This window comes from Geotrypetes seraphini, chromosome 2 (assembly GCF_902459505.1).
Source record: "Geotrypetes seraphini chromosome 2, aGeoSer1.1, whole genome shotgun sequence".
NCBI classification, from domain to species: domain Eukaryota; kingdom Metazoa; phylum Chordata; class Amphibia; order Gymnophiona; family Dermophiidae; genus Geotrypetes; species Geotrypetes seraphini.
Window position 1 is genome coordinate 361,099,259 of NC_047085.1, and position 19,608 is coordinate 361,118,866.

Here is a 19,608-nt window from a genome sequence, read left to right on the forward strand (position 1 = left end):
CGAGGACCGGAATTGCCTACCCCTGTCCTAGGCACACAGGACCAGAAACCTCATTCATAATTTGGGGGGAGGGGAGCCACCATGAATTAAACATCAGATTCACAACTGCAGCATATGAGAGCACAAGCCTGTATGGCCCTTTCCTGCCTCATGTGTTTCATTGGTATTTTGCCGACATCGTATTATGGAGCTCTTTTCAAAGCATTTAGACACACAAAGAGCCACAGATTACTCTTGGTACTTTGGGTGTCTAAGGGCTCCTTTTACTAAGCTGCGCTAGCGGTTTTAGCGTGCACTGCATTGCCGTGCGCGTTAGATGCTAACGCCACCATTGAGCTGGCGTTAGTTCTTGGTATGTAGCAATGCAGCGCGTGCTAAAAACGCTAGTGCACCTTAATAAAAGTAGCCCTAAGTGTTTTGAAAATGAGCCCCTATATCTGTTATTTGACTATTCTTCCATGCCACCTATTATAGTATTTGTGCTGTAATGACATGTTTCATAGTTCTATGATTGTTTTACAGTGTACTATTAAATGTATATTTCTGATACTGCTTCATATTGGTTCATTATTAGGTTTCTACTTGGGTGAATCTCTTCATAAAGGCAATTAACAAATCCCAATAAATAAAATTTGCCATTTCCAAATTTACCTCCTTGATTGTATGTATACTTATATTTGGTCATTTTATTAGTGTCATTCTGTTACACAAAATTTTAAGTTTTAAATTGTACCTACTGTACAGTCTCCTCATAAAAGCAGTTAATAAAAATCAATAAATAAATCACATTGCTGGACTGGAAGATATTAAATAAGGGACCTTCCTTGGATACTTCTGAATGAAAGCTCATTCTATCAGATCCCATTGCTGGTTTTGACCAGTGACACAGGGGGCCTCGGGTTCAGGCCTCCTCCTACAACCATCACTCAGATATAAGGGAGACCAGCTAGTTAAAATAGAGAAAAGGATCAAATTAAAGATAAGCAATGTATTAATGTTTATTCCTAAATTACAAGAAACAATTATCAGTCCTTTATTTGTACAAAAATACCAGGCCAAAAAAAGCTATTTACAGTATGAAGCAAAGCATACTGAATAAAGGTTTTGTCTCATTAAGTTAATACCTTTTGAATTCCCTGAAAACTCTATTCCATTCTATACAGTCATTAAATTTTGCATTGTGACATTATAAATCTTACGTCAAGAGTCTTGCCACTGGAAAGGTGCATTGATTGGTCAAACTGTCAGGTATTTAGTGCAGAAAAGATCAGACAAAAGCATCTAAAAAAAATACCCAAAACTGAGGCACATGTTTATTTCAAGGATTAACAAGCTTTTGTATGCTTATATCTATTTGTAACATAATTTAACTCTACGTAAGAAACTCGATCACCAAAAGCGTTTGGTATTTCCTTCGACATATTTAAAATTTGCTACATGAAATACTTTATTTAAAAAATAAAATCAGACAAAAAGATTTTTTTAAAAACCAAATTCAACAGGCTCTGAAACAACCCTGAGCATTCCCCTTTACATTCATGTGATTCAAATATAAAAATAAAAACACAAATTTCCTTCAGTTCATGGTGTTCTGAGCTAGAAGCCAGCATGGAAATTTTCCCTGCAAATGGAGTCTCTGCCAATACTTCCATAACCTCCCCTCCTCCCCAAAACACACACATTTTATAGCAGACCCTTCCCCCCCATTATCTTATCAAGTAATTTAACTGCCACTCTAAATTTGGCTACGTCTTCAGAAAACAGGGGAAAATATGCATTCAAAAAATACAATTAATGAATTGAAATTCTTGTTTTAAACAAGCTGCAAGCTTATAATTATGAAACTTTGCAAAATGCCAAATATTTGCCAGGATCATTTGACACTCTGTCTTCCTGCTCCATGCACTCCACCTCATCTCTTTCCCAACCCATCACTGCAAAGTGAAGCCCTGTTGCTTTAGAAAATTTGCTATTCCATTTGCCTTAAGGGTCATAGTGTAAGAAAGTACTGTATTGGGATAGATACCTGCAAAGCTTATCCCAAACACCAGATGGCAGCAACTGGTTATCTAAAATCATGACTGGTTTTTCAAGTTTTCGAACTTTGAAAAGTAGGATTTAAAGTGTTACATTGATGTACTATATCCAGAACTTCACCTGTCCTTTAGCCTTTCCCTTGAAAGGTGGCTACAACCACCACATTTTTTGGGGGGGAGGGGAGGGCAGCTCCATATAATAACTAGCCTAACTCTAAAAGTTAGCTGAAAATACATTAAACAGGATTGTTTATTTCATACTAATTAAATATCACATTCTAGGAGCAAGCTGGTAATGTCCCCCATATAACCCCAAATATTAATGTTTTTTTCATCTTGCCAAGTGAATCCTACTATTAATTTCTGCATTACTTGATCCAACAATTCTACTGGTCACTTGGCAGCTTGTCCTGAAAAACAGCAAATTTCTAGCCACTTCATAGGAAAATCCCAAAAGACAAATTTCCCTATATATAGAACCTCTTAACATCATTCTGCTTCAGTCATGCTAATGCTACAAGAAATCAAGGGATGAGCAGTCATTTAAAACATGGAAAATTCCACTGGTTTCACTGTGTTTCCAATCCAAAATGGTGGAAAAAGAACCCTAAATTTGTGCTTCAGTTTTCTGCATTAGCATGCGCTGGAACACAGCAACAAAACCGATGAAAAAATGCAAACAAAAGTGCTCTCCATGTACATCTCTCGTAATGATCACACTTTACTTTGGTTATTACCTTTTTCTTTCCTATTACTTCACATATAAAATGATCTGTGCAAATAATCCCTCCTAGGAATATTCGGAATACATAGCTTATTCTGTGCTTTTTAAAATATAGACCTTCACTATACCGTTTGGACATGTTGAGGGACAGTTTTTCCCTCTGAAAGTCACTAATGAAATGTAAAAGTTTGGGCTGGCAGGGATTCTAGTTGGCTCAGTGGAGGGGCAGCTTTTTATTGTAAACCACTTAGATTTTACATTTTATTTTTATATTTGTGGTATATCAAACTAAACTTCAAGCAACATAAAAATGGATTGTAACATATCAAAGAATATGCCAGTGGTTTATAAGACAAAAAAAAAAAAAAAAGAGCCAACTACAAAAATACAGAAGAAAAACAAAAACTTTTTTACTTTTACAAAAAAACTATGAAAATATCTACTATGTTCGATGATGAATCGGTTAAAATGAAACAAAGAATAACTAATATTGGAAAGTGGCTATAAAGGTGTCTTTTTTAAAATTTAAGAGAATTTAAGTGGATATGGGGAGACAAAAACATGCAGCATGAACTCTAAGATTTAGAAACTAGCATGATCTCAAAGGTATGAAGGGCATTTCTGTAAGATGTAAAAAAAAAAAAAAAAAAAAGCATATCATATCAGCAAACTCTTGTTAGCTGTTACTGTAATTTCTATATTATTTTTGTTTCTCTGCACTGAAAACCCTAAAAGTCAGTGACTTAGGCTTATTACCCCACTAAACCAACTTTTCATAAAGAACATTTAAGAAATCTAGGGCAAGGGTTCTCAACCTAGTCCTTAGGACATACTCAGCCAGTCAGGTTTTTCAGGATATTCATAATGAACGTACACGAGAAAAATTGCATGCACCGCCTCCATTGTATGCAAATCTATATCATGCATATTCGTTGCTGATATCTTAAAAACCAAACTGTCTTGCTGTGTCCTGAAAACAGACTGCATTTGGCAGGGTCTCCCTTTGACGATAAGAGGTTATAAATCAAGTAAATGATATTGCAGTTGAGCCCAAGGAACATAGTTTGATGTTTCATACAAGACAATGAAGAGACAATGCAGGTTAGAAAGTTACAGGGATTTCTTTTTTTTTTTTTTTCTTTTAATAAATCTGTATGCATCCAAGTGTAGAAAACTATACTTCAAAGGAGTTTTTAGTTCTGTGTGCCCAGGGAGGAAAAATAAAAAGGGTTGCCTGAGTGTTTGTTGGGAGTTCCTTAAAGATCACAAATACCTCGGTTAATAAGGCAAAGAAAAACCATTCCTTCACGCCCCTCCTCATTATGTACATTTCAGAGAAACCTGTTCTAAAATGCAAAAAGAAATGTTCTTCATTCCTTAAAACACATAGAAAAAAAAATACTAGGTGATCTGTAAACTAAAATACAGTGTTTCTATATCACTGAGAGAGTTGATATGTATTAGCTACTGTACATAACCTATTCTTGTCATTACACATGCAGATTAAATGGTTTGGAACACTGCCATTCTGTAGCCCTTCAGCAGAGGAATCCAGTGATTCGAGTCCTGGCAGGATAAGCCCATAAGAAAAAAAAAAAAACAACAACACTCACTTGCCAAAGGACATGCGTTCCTAATAACGTATGGCAGCGTTCTTCATCATTGCTGTGCTTACCTCTTATGCCAAATAAAGCTTTGTGAAATAAGTCTGAAGGAACCATGGGTAACAAAGCTATTAAATACTGATGTGTATCATAGTAGAATATCAGCTCAAAAATATTTCTCTCATACACATATGCGTGTGCACACACACACACACACACAAACATACATACATCTAGTTAAAAAAAAATTATATAGTTACTCAGCCCGAGTTTACTATGTAACAGTGTATTTCCCTGTGGAAAAAAAAATCACTGGACTGAAAAAAAATTCCTGGCAATAAAAGAAAACAGAACACTTTGTGCATAGAAATCTGATTAAGAGACTGTTTTGAATGGGCGCTACTCAGTATGACCCAGATAACAGTCATTTTACAAAAAAGGCAATGGCATATTTGGAGGGAGGAAGCAAGCAAGAATACGTTTTGCCTTCATATTGTCTCCCCAAAGGTACTTATAGTGAAACCACTTGGCAGGCAGTTCTGATCTCTTGTCCTTTTAGGCTGTGGTGCGCTACAGACCTTAAGATCTCCAAGTAACACAAGCTCTAGGTGAATTACATACACCACATCAGCTCCCAATAAAGGCTGTATTAAATATGCAAACATAGGAGTGCAAAAAAATGTTCTCTCGATACAAAAAAAAAAAAAAAAAGTAAACACACCAGTCTTATTTGTCAAGATTATTCCAGGGAAAGTTTTTCTTTCTTGTTCTCCCCCTCCCCCTGCAGACACATCTCCACACAACGTGCAGCTGTTAAGTGGACCCGCAAGCAGATCACGTTCGATTGCATTTCAGAATTTACACATGATTTCACATACCCCTTTTCTTTTAGGATGACGTTTGGTCATCCAGAAGCACTAATTTGCAGGTGTTGCAGAAATAAGTAGGCACTGCTCTGTTGCTCGTTTGTCCCTTTTCGAGTCCAAGGCGCATAATACTTTTATCGGCTCTCAGTTCCCGATGCCAACGCTCTAGAATTCTTCAATTAACTAATCCAGCCAAGGTGAAATTCTAGGCTGTGATGTCATAACGACACTCTTATACAGTGGTGTTTGAGTTTGCAGGGCAAAACGCCTTTGTTTAGTTGATGGAATTCAACCAGCTGAATTAAATCTGAGAATTTGGTACTCCCATCGTCAAGGCTAAAGAATAGTTGTCCATTTTCGTCATGCTGTAGAAAATAAAAATAAAAAGCCCTGTGCAAGTTAGGCAAATTTCATTTACATTAGTTGATTGTCTATGCTAAGATATTAAGTCAATTGCCAATAAACTTAAAAACAAAATGAACAATTTAACTTCAGTTATTAAAAAAATAAAATAAAATAAAAGTGGCAGGGCCTACATCTCCGATATCAAGGCCTCGGGCTCTGTGAGACTTCAGTACTTGAGAACTAGGTACTATATCTCAGTGCATAAAATGGGGGGAATTCTGACATGTTAAGTCCAGCTGTGCACAAAATGAAGCCAGTAAAACAAATATAAAAATTCAACAGACCTGTCAGCACAAAAAGTATTTTCATGAGTTGGCAACTTTGCCACATGAGTATTACCTTTGCATAAGATGGCATATAAAAAGGTTTCAAAAATATCAAAGTAATATATAGAAATAAAACAAAGGAAATAAGGTAATACTTTTTTTATTGGACTATCTCTGATCTGAAGAAAGGTTGCTCATCATAAAATGCATTGATTTAGTCCAATAAAAAAGGTATTACCTTATTTCCTTTGTCTTATTTCTACATATTACCTTGAATAGTGGACTAACATGGCCATCACCCCATTTCCCTCAAAAATATCAGTTACAATGTCCTGAATGGTGTTTTCCAAAATTCACAGGCAGTGTGGCATGGATGTTACAATTTAAGGAATATTGTTTAGACCAGACTTGTCCAACCTTTTTCTATCAGGGGCCACATTTTATAACATTTGGAGGGCCAAAATATGCACGATTGTATTTTGCCATATGCTTCATCAAATAGTGTCTAAACACTGCAGTGTGTTATTCCTTCATAGCCTCTGTCTCATCTACCCGCAGCTTTCATTCAGTCTACTTGCTCTCTCTTAGTCTTTACCCAATCTCTTTCCCCTTACCTGGTTTCAGTTGCAGAACAAACAATGGACTTCCTGCTTCTTCAACGTGACTTGGCAAGTCCGAGCTGCATGGTGCCAGAAGTTCAGGTTGGTCTCATGGTTTCAAGTCTCACAAGACTGAAACCATGAGATTAATCCAAACTTACGGCACTGCTCGGCTCAAACTTACAGAGAACTGAATCATGGTGAGGAAGCAGGAATTTTGCCATAAGTGCCAGCTCTCTGGGTGCTAGACAACCCCGAATAGTCTTCCATGCACTGCCCAGACATCAGAGCTGAAATCTTCCTAATCTAGAGAAGCAGGAAGAGAGACAGTGTCTCTGTAGCTACTGCTCATGTCTCCGCCTACAGCCCATTGGTCAGGCATTCCTTAGCTAGCCAATAAGCTGCAAAAGAAGCAGGACCAGCAGCTTAGGAGACACCATTGGTTAGGGGTTACCATATGTCTGGATTTACCAGACATGTTCTCTTTTTAGAGGACTGTCCAGGTGTTTGGGTGTTTTTTGAAAACCCAGCAGTTTTTCTGGGTTTAAGGCTGCGTCTGGAGGGCATCCACACATGTGTGTGATGTCATCAAGTCAAAATGGAAACATTCAGAAACATAACCTACAACACGGATACTCTTTGGTTCCAAAAGCGTGTTAAAATGAAAAGTGTTGAGTCAGGGATACAAATAATAGATTTGAGCAAGAAATGATTAGCTGTTAAAATAATGTAGCACTGAAAATAAAACATGGCACTTTCATTTAACATACACTCTTGGAACTGATGAGTATTTTGTGGCAGGTTGTTTCTGAAAGTCTCCTTTTCAACACAAATACTTTTGGTAGAATTAAAATAGTATTTTTTAATATTCAGTCCCTTCCTGTAAGTGATTTTATTTAACAAAAGGGGACTTTATTTGGTTGTCAAATTTTTTAAAAATAATCTTTTAACCATCATATGAGGATCCATTCTTGTTTACAAAGGCATTAATTAGTGCAATTTAAATCCTAGAAATATAACTAGGGTATTGTCGTTAATTTGTGAATAGCCATCACCATATAATCCTTTCGATCACATGAGAAACAATATTCATGTCCTCGAGGCTGATAAGCCATTAAGTCAAAATAACCTGGGCATATAGAGAACAGCTCTATAAATTAAGCAAAATAAATTAAAAAATATATAGGGTACCAAAATATAAACCATGTGAAACAATTCAAGAATTTACACATGGAACACTCTCCCAGAGGATGTGATCGGGCAGAGTACACTAAGGGGATTCAAAGAGGGATTGGATAGATTCCTGAAGGATAGGGGGATTGAGGGGTACAGATAGGGGTAGATAGGGTATAGAAGGAATATAGATAGAAAAATAAGGGGACATAGGGCTAAATCAAGAAAACCTGACAGGTCATGGACCTGATGGGCGCGATGGACCTCTGGTCTGACCCAGTGGAGGCAACTTCTTATGCTCTTATGTTCTTAAATAAGGCAGCATTTTATGAAAAACAAAAAGCTTGAAGATCACCATGGACTTTAATTTGACAAAAAAAATCTCTAACCTTGATCTAAAGAATTTGAAAAAAATTGGAAAATCAGAGGTCACTACTACTTGCATGGTTGTTTGGAAAATTGCATTTCAGAAGACAGACATGGGTATATAAACTTGAAAGAGCATAGCCACACCAATATTTTAAAATAGTTTCATTAAAAAATAACAACATAGAGATAGTGATGATACATCAGTAGCTCTACTTACCGGTAGGATCTGGAAATGCTTTATTTTCTGATTATGACACAATGTAAGAACAAATGCCTTTGGATTACTGTGTCCGTCTCTGAGAAGAAATAACCTACAAAAGGTGGAAACATGCAAGTACCATGAAAAGGAATATTTACTGGCACCATGCAAGCTGCCATTGCATTTTTTCCCCCTCAACCCAATAGAAATGGGAGAGAATTATACAAGAGAGGTCCACAAATTAATATATCAAATAAAAATAACCGTAATAAAAATGTCTATTTGTCCATTCATCTGTCTGGGGGCAAAATAACTCTTAAGATTTAATGGAATGTGATATAACTTGATGGGATATAACTTGGCATGAGAGAAAAACCAGTAACCCACCCCTTACTGAGGTAAAAATGGGCCAAATCAGTCAGTGGGGGGGGGGGGGGGGGGAGAGGGAAGAGTTCATGGAGTCATGGAAAGCAGTTTGAAAGGTGGCTTCCAAATTCATACATCCTCCAACTGCCCCTAACTCCCCCAACACTACCTCATTCCCCAAATGCTCTCATATCCCCAAAACTATCCCCATACACATTCGTCACAGCACCCTGCAAATTGCCCCATCTATCCACATACCACCCCCACCCACAAAAATATCCCCTCCAACTGCCATACCAAACTGCTCTCACCCACCCTTTTCTTTTGATTGTCCATTCACTATTTCTGTTCATAGGTTACTGGCATATGCAAATTGGCTTGTCCCGACTCTTTCAAAGGTCAAGATAATGGTTGTTAATCAAGTATTACTGACATTGCCCTTTTGCATTGTTTCAGGATATACTGTACAGTTGTTGATTACACAGATGTTCTGTAGTTTTGGAGTTATTTTAGATTCTCTGTTGACCATATATAACCAAGTTACAGCTGTCATTAAATTTTTCTTTCGGCACAAATTCTGAATAAACTTAAATCCTCGATACTATCTGTGCACAGTCTGGTGTTTTCTCACCTAGACAACCACAATTCTTTATATTTAGGCATTTCACAGATGTGTTAAAACATTGAAGCTTATTCAGAATGCCAAAGCCCATCCATTGGTAGGAATACCCTGACATCACCATACCCTATTTGAATGTGTATGTGTAATGGTGTATCAGATTTAAGATCTTGACACAGAGGAAGATCCTCTAATGTTTGCGGTAAAATCTGACAGGCCGCTATCATGACCGCAATTGTAATGATTTCAAAAAGACGAGTCATTCTTTAAAAAACACAGGTTCTGTTCTGTTGAACTCATCATGGACAGAACTACTTGATCTACAGAAACGCTTGCAAATGTTGAGGGTCATAGTGCTGCATTAGTTGACTACTGCAAGCAATAAATTATCCCCAGAGGGGATCAAGAGGAGAAATATTTTTGTAATCTGAACTTTCAAGTGCCTATATTATATTTACTCCCGAAGATCCATAAATCTCTGCATAACCCCCCTGGACATCACATTGTGTCTTCCACTAACTTCTTTTTAGAGCAAATATGTAAATATGTGGATGATTTTTTTGTCATCCTGTATGGAATTTATTCCTTCTTATATTCAAGATACCACACATTTTTTGCAGTTATTACTTTCTAAGGAATCTCTGTTTCATCAGGGATTAATTAATGGTGACCCTTAATGTAAGATCCTTATATACTAATATCACTCTGTCCCCATACTGTGCCTATGGAATTATTGTTGGAATTGACTAAATTGGCAATGTAGTAGAATTATTTTATTTTTGATGGGGTTTTTTATGAACAGCGATTGGGGGTAGTGATGGGTACTTCTTTTGCATAATTGATGGCCAATTGCTTCATGGTGGATTTTGAACAAAAATATGTGTACGTCTCCCCAAGTTTTTCTTGCATTCCTTTTTGGTGTCAATTTATAGACGATATATTCTTACTGTGGAAAGGATCTGAGGAGACCTTACTCTTACTAGCGTTTGTGACATAGCTTAATCAACAGACAAAAAAGTCACTACCCTGGGAAATGTCACTGTAAATAAAGAATTAATCAAGCGAGCCTCAGACACACTGACTGAATATATAATTACAGGTACTTTTAGCCAATAAGGCAACATGACCTTAATCATCAGCTCCTCTTACATGTCAGGTGGGAAATCCAGTAAAAAAAACTCAGACACAGTCCGAGAAAAACTTCAACCCCACCTGACTGTAGAGTAAGATAAAATCACCAGTGTACAGTCACAAAGCAGTGTGCCACAAAGTTAAACAAAAAAGTGCACAAAACAAAAAAAACATTGGCTTCTTTATTTTCCATTGGCTGTGAGTACATTCTGGGAAGATTGTGAACAGTGTGCTGGGCTACCTTTGGGCATGGCTGAAGAACTGTTTGCCTTTGGGACCGAGTGTGTGCTACAACTGAAGTTGGCTCCTGTGAGAACTCTTTGGAGGAGTGTGTGGCGCAGTGGTTGAAGCTACAGCCTCAGCACCCTGGGGTTGTGGATTCAAATCCAGCGCTGCTCCTTGTGATCCTGGGCAAGTCACTTAATCCTCCATAGCCCCAGGTACGTTAGATAGATTGTGAGCCCACCGGGACAGATAGGGAAAATGCTTGAGTACCTGATTGTTAAAACTGCTTAGATAACCTTGATAGGCGGTATATAAAAACCTAATAAACTTGAAACTTTGTAAGACTGTGTGGAAGCATGGCTAGTTTTTCTTTTTTATACTTGCTGTGTGCTGCCAGCCATTGTGAGACTGGAGTATTTGCAGCCTGAGTTGAGACAGTTCCTGAACCAACCTGGAGGACCCACTACTATTTTTTTCTACCAGTTAAGTACTTGGCTTTTTTGTTTCGTGCACTTTTTTGTTTAACTTTGTGGCACGCTGCTGTGTGACTGTACACTGGTGATTATATCTTACTCTACATTCGGGTAGGGTTGAAGTTTTTCTCGGACTGTGTCTGAGTTTTTTACTGAATTTCCCACCTGACATGTAAGAGGAGCTGATGATTAAGGACATGTTGCCTTATTGGTTAAAAGTGCCTAACTTGTAATTATATATTCAGTCAGTGTGTCTGAGGCTCGTTTGATTAATTCTTTGTTTACAGCAGTGGTTCCCAAACCCTGTCCTGGGGGACCCCCAGCCAGTCGAGTTTTTAAGATATCCCTAATGAATATGCATGAGAGAGATTTGCATACCTGTCGCTTCCATTATATGCAAATCTCTCTCATGCATATTCATTAGGGATATCTTGAAAACCCGACTGGCTGGGGGTCCCCCAGGACAGGGTTTGGGAACTACTGGTTTACAGTGACAGTTCACAGGGTAGTGATTTTTTTTGTCTATTTACTATATATCTTAAAAGTAAAAAATTTTGACAAAAAATTCATTTACAATTTGATACCTTAATCAATGCCATCCGACTATTAAATCTGAAATATCTAACCATGCTACTGAAAATTATTTTTTGGATGTAGCCATACATTGGCAGAATAATACATTTTCCACTAGAGTATTTACTAAAAAGACTGATCGGACTACATACCTTCAGAATGGCAGTTTAAACACACCTCAATTGAAGAAACAGCCTTCTGGTATCGCAATTTTTTAGGATTAGAAGAATTTGTTCTTCAAATAAAGAATTTTTGGATAAGGATGAAGCATTATCTAAGAAATTTATATCACGTTGATATCCTATGCTTCCAACCTGTGCCGGTTCACCCCTTGTTAGACAACCTGGCGATCCTGAGCTCCCTCAGAAACTTTAATTTTCCAATTTTAATTATTAATAGCAGCTGGACATGCCCATGGTGTTCACATATCTTCAATACCTAAGAGTGTTGTGCAGAAAGCAGTAAAAAGAGCCTGGTTCAGCTTGAGGTCTGCATTGTTGGAATACAGGGCAAAAGATAGTAAGCAAGATAAAATTAATTGTGTTCTGAAGTTTTCTCCTCTAGCGTTATCTATTAATTTAAAAAAAAAAATAAAAAAAAAATTGGAGGATGATGGAAGTAGAATCAAGTTTTCAAAAATTGAAATGTGTAATTGCATACAGTAGGTATTGTAATCTTAAAAATCTATTGTGCTCCTTAGATTTATGGCCTTTAAGGTTGATTGAAAAGAAACCAGGACCTTCGTGATGTAGAACATGTACCCACTGCAATATTGTGGTTGAGGTTGAAAGTACAATGATTCTGGGACGTCAGCCTATGATTTTAAAGAATAAGACTAACAGCCTCCAGGATCAAGATGGCATTGAGGATGGACGCTTGAATGGATGCAGCAAGCTGTGGGGGTTAGTTTCCAGCGCTGCATGATGACTCTTCCCTGTTCTTAAATGGGAAAGAGGAAAGGGACTTCCCGTCCTAACCCTCTGGCGCTTGGGACCCCTCAGCATCTGGTTCAAACTACCGCTCAAGTGAGGAGACCGATCCTACTTTGGGGGTGAGCCTGGAGTCTTCAGGAGAACTCGGTGCAGGAGCTGCCTGGGCGTCGCTGAGCCCAGAGCAGAGGTTTGTCCCTCCCCAACCCGGAAGTGCTCTGGTGCAGGGAGGCACAGGAGTTCAGCTGCCCAGTGAATGAAGGCTTCACTCCAGCAGTGGAGGGACGCTAGCACTAGAGCCACAGGAGGTCGATGTTGGTGATTTTTGTCAGCTATCCCCCAGCACCGTTGAAGGAGAGGTGAGAGGTGCTTCGGGAAGGAATACCATAAGTTTTGGGGAGCTGAAAAAACTGGAGAAAATAGATATGGAAGTGCTCTGGCAGGCCATATCTATCATGGACGCTAAACTTAAATTGAGTCTTTTAACTATCAAAACTGATTAAGGAACTATCTATTCCAAAGTGGAGCAGCAAGGGCTGCGACTATCTAATTTAAGTGAGAAATTGGAGAAACAAGAGGAAAATTTGAGTGAAATAAAGAATGCCCAAATGGAAATGATTAAAGAAAAATTATTTCCCATAAGCTGGAGAATTCACTGAAGAAGAAGAATTTAAGATTTCTAAATTTTCCTATATGCCCCGTCATCTCACTTGTAGAGATGGAGAAAAAATATTTTCAAGAAGTTCTTGCCATTCCACTGGAAGATCTACCACCAATTGCTAGAACTTATTATTTGGATATCAAGAGACCTCAGGGGGAATCCACTCCTATTGAAAAACCTATAGAGAATGTTGTGGACATGAATTTGTCTTTATTTTTGGAACGTTCCCTTGAGGTGGTAACAGATAGAACTACTTTGTTGTTGACACTAGCTTTGGAAAGTGATAGGGAATATATTAAACGTTTGTACTTCCGTCACATTAATGACTAGTTTTTGGGCTCTAATGTTAGATTTTTCCCAGATTTGGCTCAGAAAACCCAGATGCGGAGGAAGGAGTTCTTGGCCTTGCAGCCATGAGTCCTCACTCTTAGGGCTACTTTTTGGGTTAAATTTCCAGCAAAATGTTTTGTTTCCTACCAAAGTAAGAATTATCTTTTCTTTGAGCCCAAACAACTGTTAAATTTCATAGGACCAAAAGAAGGGTTGGTATCTAAGTCCAATGATAAATGACCTGCCATCCGGCTGTAAGGTGGGTTATTCATTGCTGTTACTCTAATATAAATTTGTTTCTAATTTGTTGAATTTAATTTCCTTTCTTGATCTCAATAATGGTGGACTAAATAGTAGTTATTATTTCTATGTATATATATTGTATAATTATGATTTCCCTGATTTGCTTTTGATCTGTTTCAAGTTGCATATGCTTGATATAAAATTGAAAAGGTTATAAATAAATAATTTTATAAAAAAAGACTACACTTCCCCCTCCCCATTCGCGGTTTCTGCACTCGCGATTTCACATAATCGTGATTTTTTTCTGGGGAGGGGGAAAATAAAAAACCCATATTTTTTACATCCCTGACGCCTTCCCGGCCTTACCTGGTGGTCTAGCGGGCTTTCGGGGCAGGAGCGATCTTCCTACGCTCCTGCACCGTGCAGATCGCCATGAGGAAATGGCTGTAGGGAGTTCCCGTCGTAGTCTCGAGAGACTATGGGAACTCACAGGTAAGGCCGGGAAGGCAGCAGGGAGGTGGGTGTGGGTCAGAGCTGGATAATCACTGTTTTTCGCCATTCGCGGTCCGGCTCTGCCCATATCCCCCGCGAATAACGAGGGAGAAGTGCCTTTCTAGGTGGGTAGTCTATATGCTTATTTGTCTTTTTCAACTGATATACATAGGACATACATCACGCCCATTAAAGACCAGATTGTCAGAACAAATACAATACTCAAAATTTGAGAGCAGATGGATTTGCATGCACTGCCTCCTTGAAATTCAAATCTATCTCATGCATATTTATTGTGGATATTCTGAAAACTTGACCTGCCTGTGGCTCTCGAGGACTGGAATTGCCTACCCCTGGTCTGAAAAAATGTCATCATTTTGCGGATTTTATAGGCTCCTTTTACTAAGGTGAGCAAGCGTTTTTAGCGCACACAGAAAATTACCACACGCTAAACCGCGCGATACACTTCTAGAATAATGCCAGCTCAATGCTGGCGTTAAGGTCTAGCACGAGCAGCAATTTAGCACGTGCTATTCAGCATGTTAAGGCCCTAACACACCTTAGTAATAGGATCCCTAAGTGTACAGTATTAGAAATGATTGACTCAAATGCCTGGCGGAGTGATTATAAGAAAAGATTGTGGCAAATGGAACAGAAACTCATATTTAACTTAAGGACCATTTGACCGGAAGGGCTTAACACAAGGATTGAGTGGAATGATATTTTTGAGTATGTCCCTTTAATTTTCTCTGCCTTTTGATTGGAGCAATTTTTCTCAGTAGGAAGTGCCTAGCCATTCCCACGGCATTCTTTTTATAAATCAGGCGCCATTATAGGAGGATTAGTGCATGGGGTTGGTGTAGTTCCCCTGAAGCAGCCGGCTTGACTGGAGAAACAAGATTTCTTGTTGGGTTTCATCTGAACGGTGACTGATCCATGGGCAGTATTTGGAAGAATGTATCATTGTGAGAAGAGCCCAGGTTTACAGGACCGTACCAGATTAGTCACTTCATGTGCATCCTTAACCCAGTGGTGAGTGTTTCTACTGTGCTGTAAGGTTTATGATGAAAAGGGTTGGAGGTTTGTTTTTTTTAAATGCCAGTGTAACTTTATAGCAACACTACTTTTTTGACTGTCACTTTACTCTGAGGCTTTTTTTTTTTATCTCCACCCTGTTGTAGTTGCAGCATTGGTTGTTATACGCTCACTCTGTGGTTCTCCATTGTCAACAGTATTTGATTAAGTTATATTGCTCTCTATCTCTGCCAAAGCAGGCTTGGAGTTTGTCCCAGTACTGGTTTCCACCACCTCTCTTGGCAATTCGGTGAAAAATGTGGTCTATTGAAAAAAATGAAGCAGAATGCATTAAGATACCAGCCTATCAAAAGTCTTTAACAATTTTCCTATCTTGATTTTAGAAAACTGTTAAAGACGCAACTCTTTGATAGGCTGGTGGTATCTTAATGCATTCTGCTTCATTTTTTCAATCAAGTTCCTTATATTCAACTTGATGTATTTTATCTGTTCTATGTATTACTTCTTTCCCTGCCATATCAGTATTTTGTTGCTTGTCTGGCTGGCATTCAAACAGTTCTTTTTAAACTGTCAACAATGCTTCTCCAATTTTAAACTGTTGTTTTCTATTCTGCATTATATAGTAAATGCTTTCTGTCTTTCTCTGTTTTTAAGTCCATTATTCTAATTTGTATTTTAGCTGTATTCCATGTATTAGCTCACCTTGTTGTGAACCGCCTAGAACTTTTTCGGTATGGCGGTATATAAAATTATTATTATTATTATTCAGCAAAAATAAGTTTGTTTAGATTATTTTCTCATGACCAATCTATGTTGAAATGGGTTCTGATAATCTAGCCCTTGAACAGAAGTGGTATTGTTGCATTATTATTGATATAATCATTTCCTCCCACTCCTCCCCCCATCAATGGTAGAGAAATAGCACAATCACATCTGGTACTGCCTGGACAGTGTTTATAAGTGTACATTGAGTAGTGCAAATTCATTTCCTTCAGTTTCATCCAGCTACTTACCCATCCACAAGTCCTTGCTGCTTGACAAGCCTCTGTGATTCTTCTCTGGAAATACTGCCATGAAACCAGGACTGTGTTTTATGGATGGCTGATAGGGGAACGGGTAGCCCAGATAAAAGAAAGAAGAGCGTGGTGTTCTCAAACTCAAGGTCCAACATTGCTTTTTTAACAACAAAAATTTTCACAAACACATGAATGAAGCTCAAAATCTCATGTTTTTTTCGCTTGACAGAGGACACACATTATATCTAGTTTGGAGAAATGACAAATACAGGGAGGTTCCACTGACATGCTCCATTTTTATTATACATAATATTGTAAAAGGAAAAAAAAATCTCAGAATTTCATTATATGTGCTCCGGTACAGTATTAGATCAGGTCCCCATTTATATTTTTTATAAATTTTGAAAATAAAGGTTCATACTTTGAGGTTATGATCCTACTCTTCCTCTGCATATCATAGGCAACTGCTTCTAATATGATGGTACTAAGTTGTATTATGCTCACTATGAAGAAGCATTGTATGAACATCTGTGAATGTGTTCAAGAGCATGCTGAGCAAGCTCCTGATAGGTAAGAAAGCTCTTAGCTTATCCAGAACAGTCTCTTTTTTTTTTTTTTTGGGGGGGGGGGAGTAGGCACATCAGGATGGCACTTCTCCCATCAGGAGAAAAGAAATCATTTTACTTTCAATGGCTCTCAGTTAAGGAGGAGCAAAGGGGCAATTGATAAATGGTCACCATGAGTTTGTGTGTTCTCTTCCATTTGATCACTGTGTTGTTGCATCAAATCTTTGCCTCAGTTCTTGCTCTCTAACCAATTTTAGAAGGAAAGGAGCACTGTCCAATCCCTCTTATTACAGCTTAGACTGGATTTTGAGAAATAAGGCATCAAAAAACCCCACAAACACCTGAGCCATCTAACATAGAAGGTGAGCACAGTCCTTCACGTGATACCTTTCCCCCAAAATAAATAGGATCAACAAAGCGGAGCTTGTCCCACTTGTAAATACCACCATCTCAGAAAGAAAACCTTTCATATTCAAAGTCTAGTCCAATGTTTTTCAACCTTTTTACACCTAAGGACTGGCAGAAATAAAAGAATTATTCTGTGGATCGGCATCGGTCCGTGGACTGGCGGTTGTAGAACACTGGGTTAAGTCGTGGGCCAGACCCCGCCCATCTCTACCCAATCTCCACCCCAGACCCCGCCCCCATAATAGTACTAATTGCACCTTGCACGTCCCTTGCCTCATCTGGAAGAAGGCTTCCGGTTCAGGCATAGGATGCCCATAGGAGCCACTGCCCGTGGCTTTGTGCACTGAACCAGTTAGGAAGAGGGAGCTGGCTCGAAGATAACGCCGCATTGATCGCACCGTGGACCGGCGGTTGAAGAACACTGTTTTGGGCCTGATGCACGTGCTGGCCCTGTGGACCGTCAGGAAATTTCTGTGGACCGGCACTGGTTGAAGAACACTGGTCCAGTCTATGTTCTCACCTACTACCTCAGATACAAGAATATGTTAAGAAATACTGACTTTCCTGGGATAATCTTGGATATGTGTCTCAGAATGTATGCAATGTGCTAGTCAGATGGCATCTCTCTGAGGTCTGATGTTAGGCTCTCTCCCACTTTCATTGGCCCCCCAATGTGAGTGCACATAACAAAATGTTACTTGTAGCAGTAATTCACACAGATGTAATTTTTTTTTTTTTTTTGCTCTAATTCCTGCTCACTCAAACATCAGAAATGGGAACGCAGCATCAAACACAATCACAAAACAAGCTTCACTTAATGTAGATAATCATCTACAAAAACAGTAATTTTCTTAAGACCACTACTGAAATAATCAGATCATGCAAAAATGAGGAAGAAAGAAGTCTTTGAACTTGCATAAAAAGTTCTTTGAAGCATTAATCTATATTTAAATGATTTCTATTTTGGGAGGAGTGCCAATATAATTTTTTCCTAGATTTGGTTCTGTTAAACCCTGATGCAGCAGTTTGAAAAATGCTGGACACAGTAAGTAGGACCAATTTGACTTTTTGCTTTGGGTTTTAAGTTCTATAAATGAAGCAATAACATTTGTGTAAAGGACTGAGTTTTATGTGTGTTTTCTAAAACAGTTTAGAACAATCAAAAGTGTATTTAAGATGATTTCAGAAGGGAAGTTTTACTTTTTTTAGCCAATGAAGTTAACTACCCTTTCCAGTCAGCGAGCTGAAATTTGTGCTCCTAATAGGGTTCAGAGGCTTTTTCCTTTCTCTTTTTTTGTAAGATCTGATTATTTCAGGAGTATTATATGGTCTTAAGAAAATTCCTGTTTTTTTTGTAGATTATCAACATTGTAGTTTTATTGAGTGATTAGGTTCACACCTTCAACAGCTGTAACAGTAGATAGTGGATCCAACATTATAGACCAGGGCTGCCCAAGTCCGGTCCTTGAGATCTACTGGCAGGCCAAGTTTTCAGGATATCCACAATGAATATGCATAAGATGGATTTGCATACCAAGCAGGCAGTGCAGGAAAATCTCTCACATGCACATTCATTGTGGATATCCTGAAAACCTGGCCTGCCAGTAGATCTCGAGGACCGGGACTTGAGCAGCCCTGTTATAAACCTTCATTCATAACTACTTAGGGATTCCCCTTCCCCTCCATGTATATTCTGCTCCGGCTCTACTAATCTAGTTATTGCAGAGACCAGCCATGACCAGGAGTTTCTTCCAGAACTCTTCAATCATTGCTCCTAAAATCAGTCACTAGGTGTCGCTACTGGATGCTAAATATGACTCCTTACTACCATGGGCAGTGAACTCTACTGTATCCCCACATGACCTGGGAAGTTGAAAACCTAACTTGGGAATCAAATCCAAGTTTTCAGCACAGTAATGCATAGCGCTGCAGGAGCCTGGTTCTGAGAGACTTTTGAAAAATGTTTGTCTATTTTCTGCTTCTCTGACCCTTGGGAGATTACAGGGAAGAGGAAAGTGAAATTAAGTTTACCTCAACACCAGTGCAGGGTCCGATGACTAAACATTTCCTCTCCCGCACTGATCTGAATGTAACTATGAAGGTAGAAAGTTTGGAGCAAACCCCGGAAGATACCCTCCACTGTGGCCCCATAGGAATCTGGGCAAAGGAGAAAGGTTTCTGTGCTGGTAGATGAGGACCGCGGCAGGAAGTGGTTACTCCTGCATTAGATTAGCAATGCTCTTGGGAGATACTGCGTCTGCAAAATAAATGCTTCAGACCAAGTAGGAGCAATTGCTGTT

At 38.7% G+C, this 19,608-nt stretch overlaps 1 protein-coding gene across 6 annotated transcripts in view; it reads right to left on the minus strand.

The window, feature by feature from the left end:
* Positions 1-973: 973 nt before the first annotated feature.
* The window catches only part of GRB10 (growth factor receptor bound protein 10), a 459,832-nt gene continuing 441,197 nt past the window's right edge, over positions 974-19,608 (minus strand). For all 6 annotated transcript variants that reach the window (XM_033930513.1, XM_033930516.1, XM_033930517.1 and 3 more), the window contains 3 exons: positions 16,332-16,419; positions 8,260-8,353; positions 974-5,595 (listed from right to left, as the gene is read on the minus strand). In XM_033930513.1, the coding sequence (XP_033786404.1) occupies positions 5,449-5,595; positions 8,260-8,353; positions 16,332-16,419 (329 nt within the window). In that variant the 3' untranslated portion in view covers positions 974-5,448. The remainder of the gene's footprint in view (positions 5,596-8,259; positions 8,354-16,331; positions 16,420-19,608) is intronic.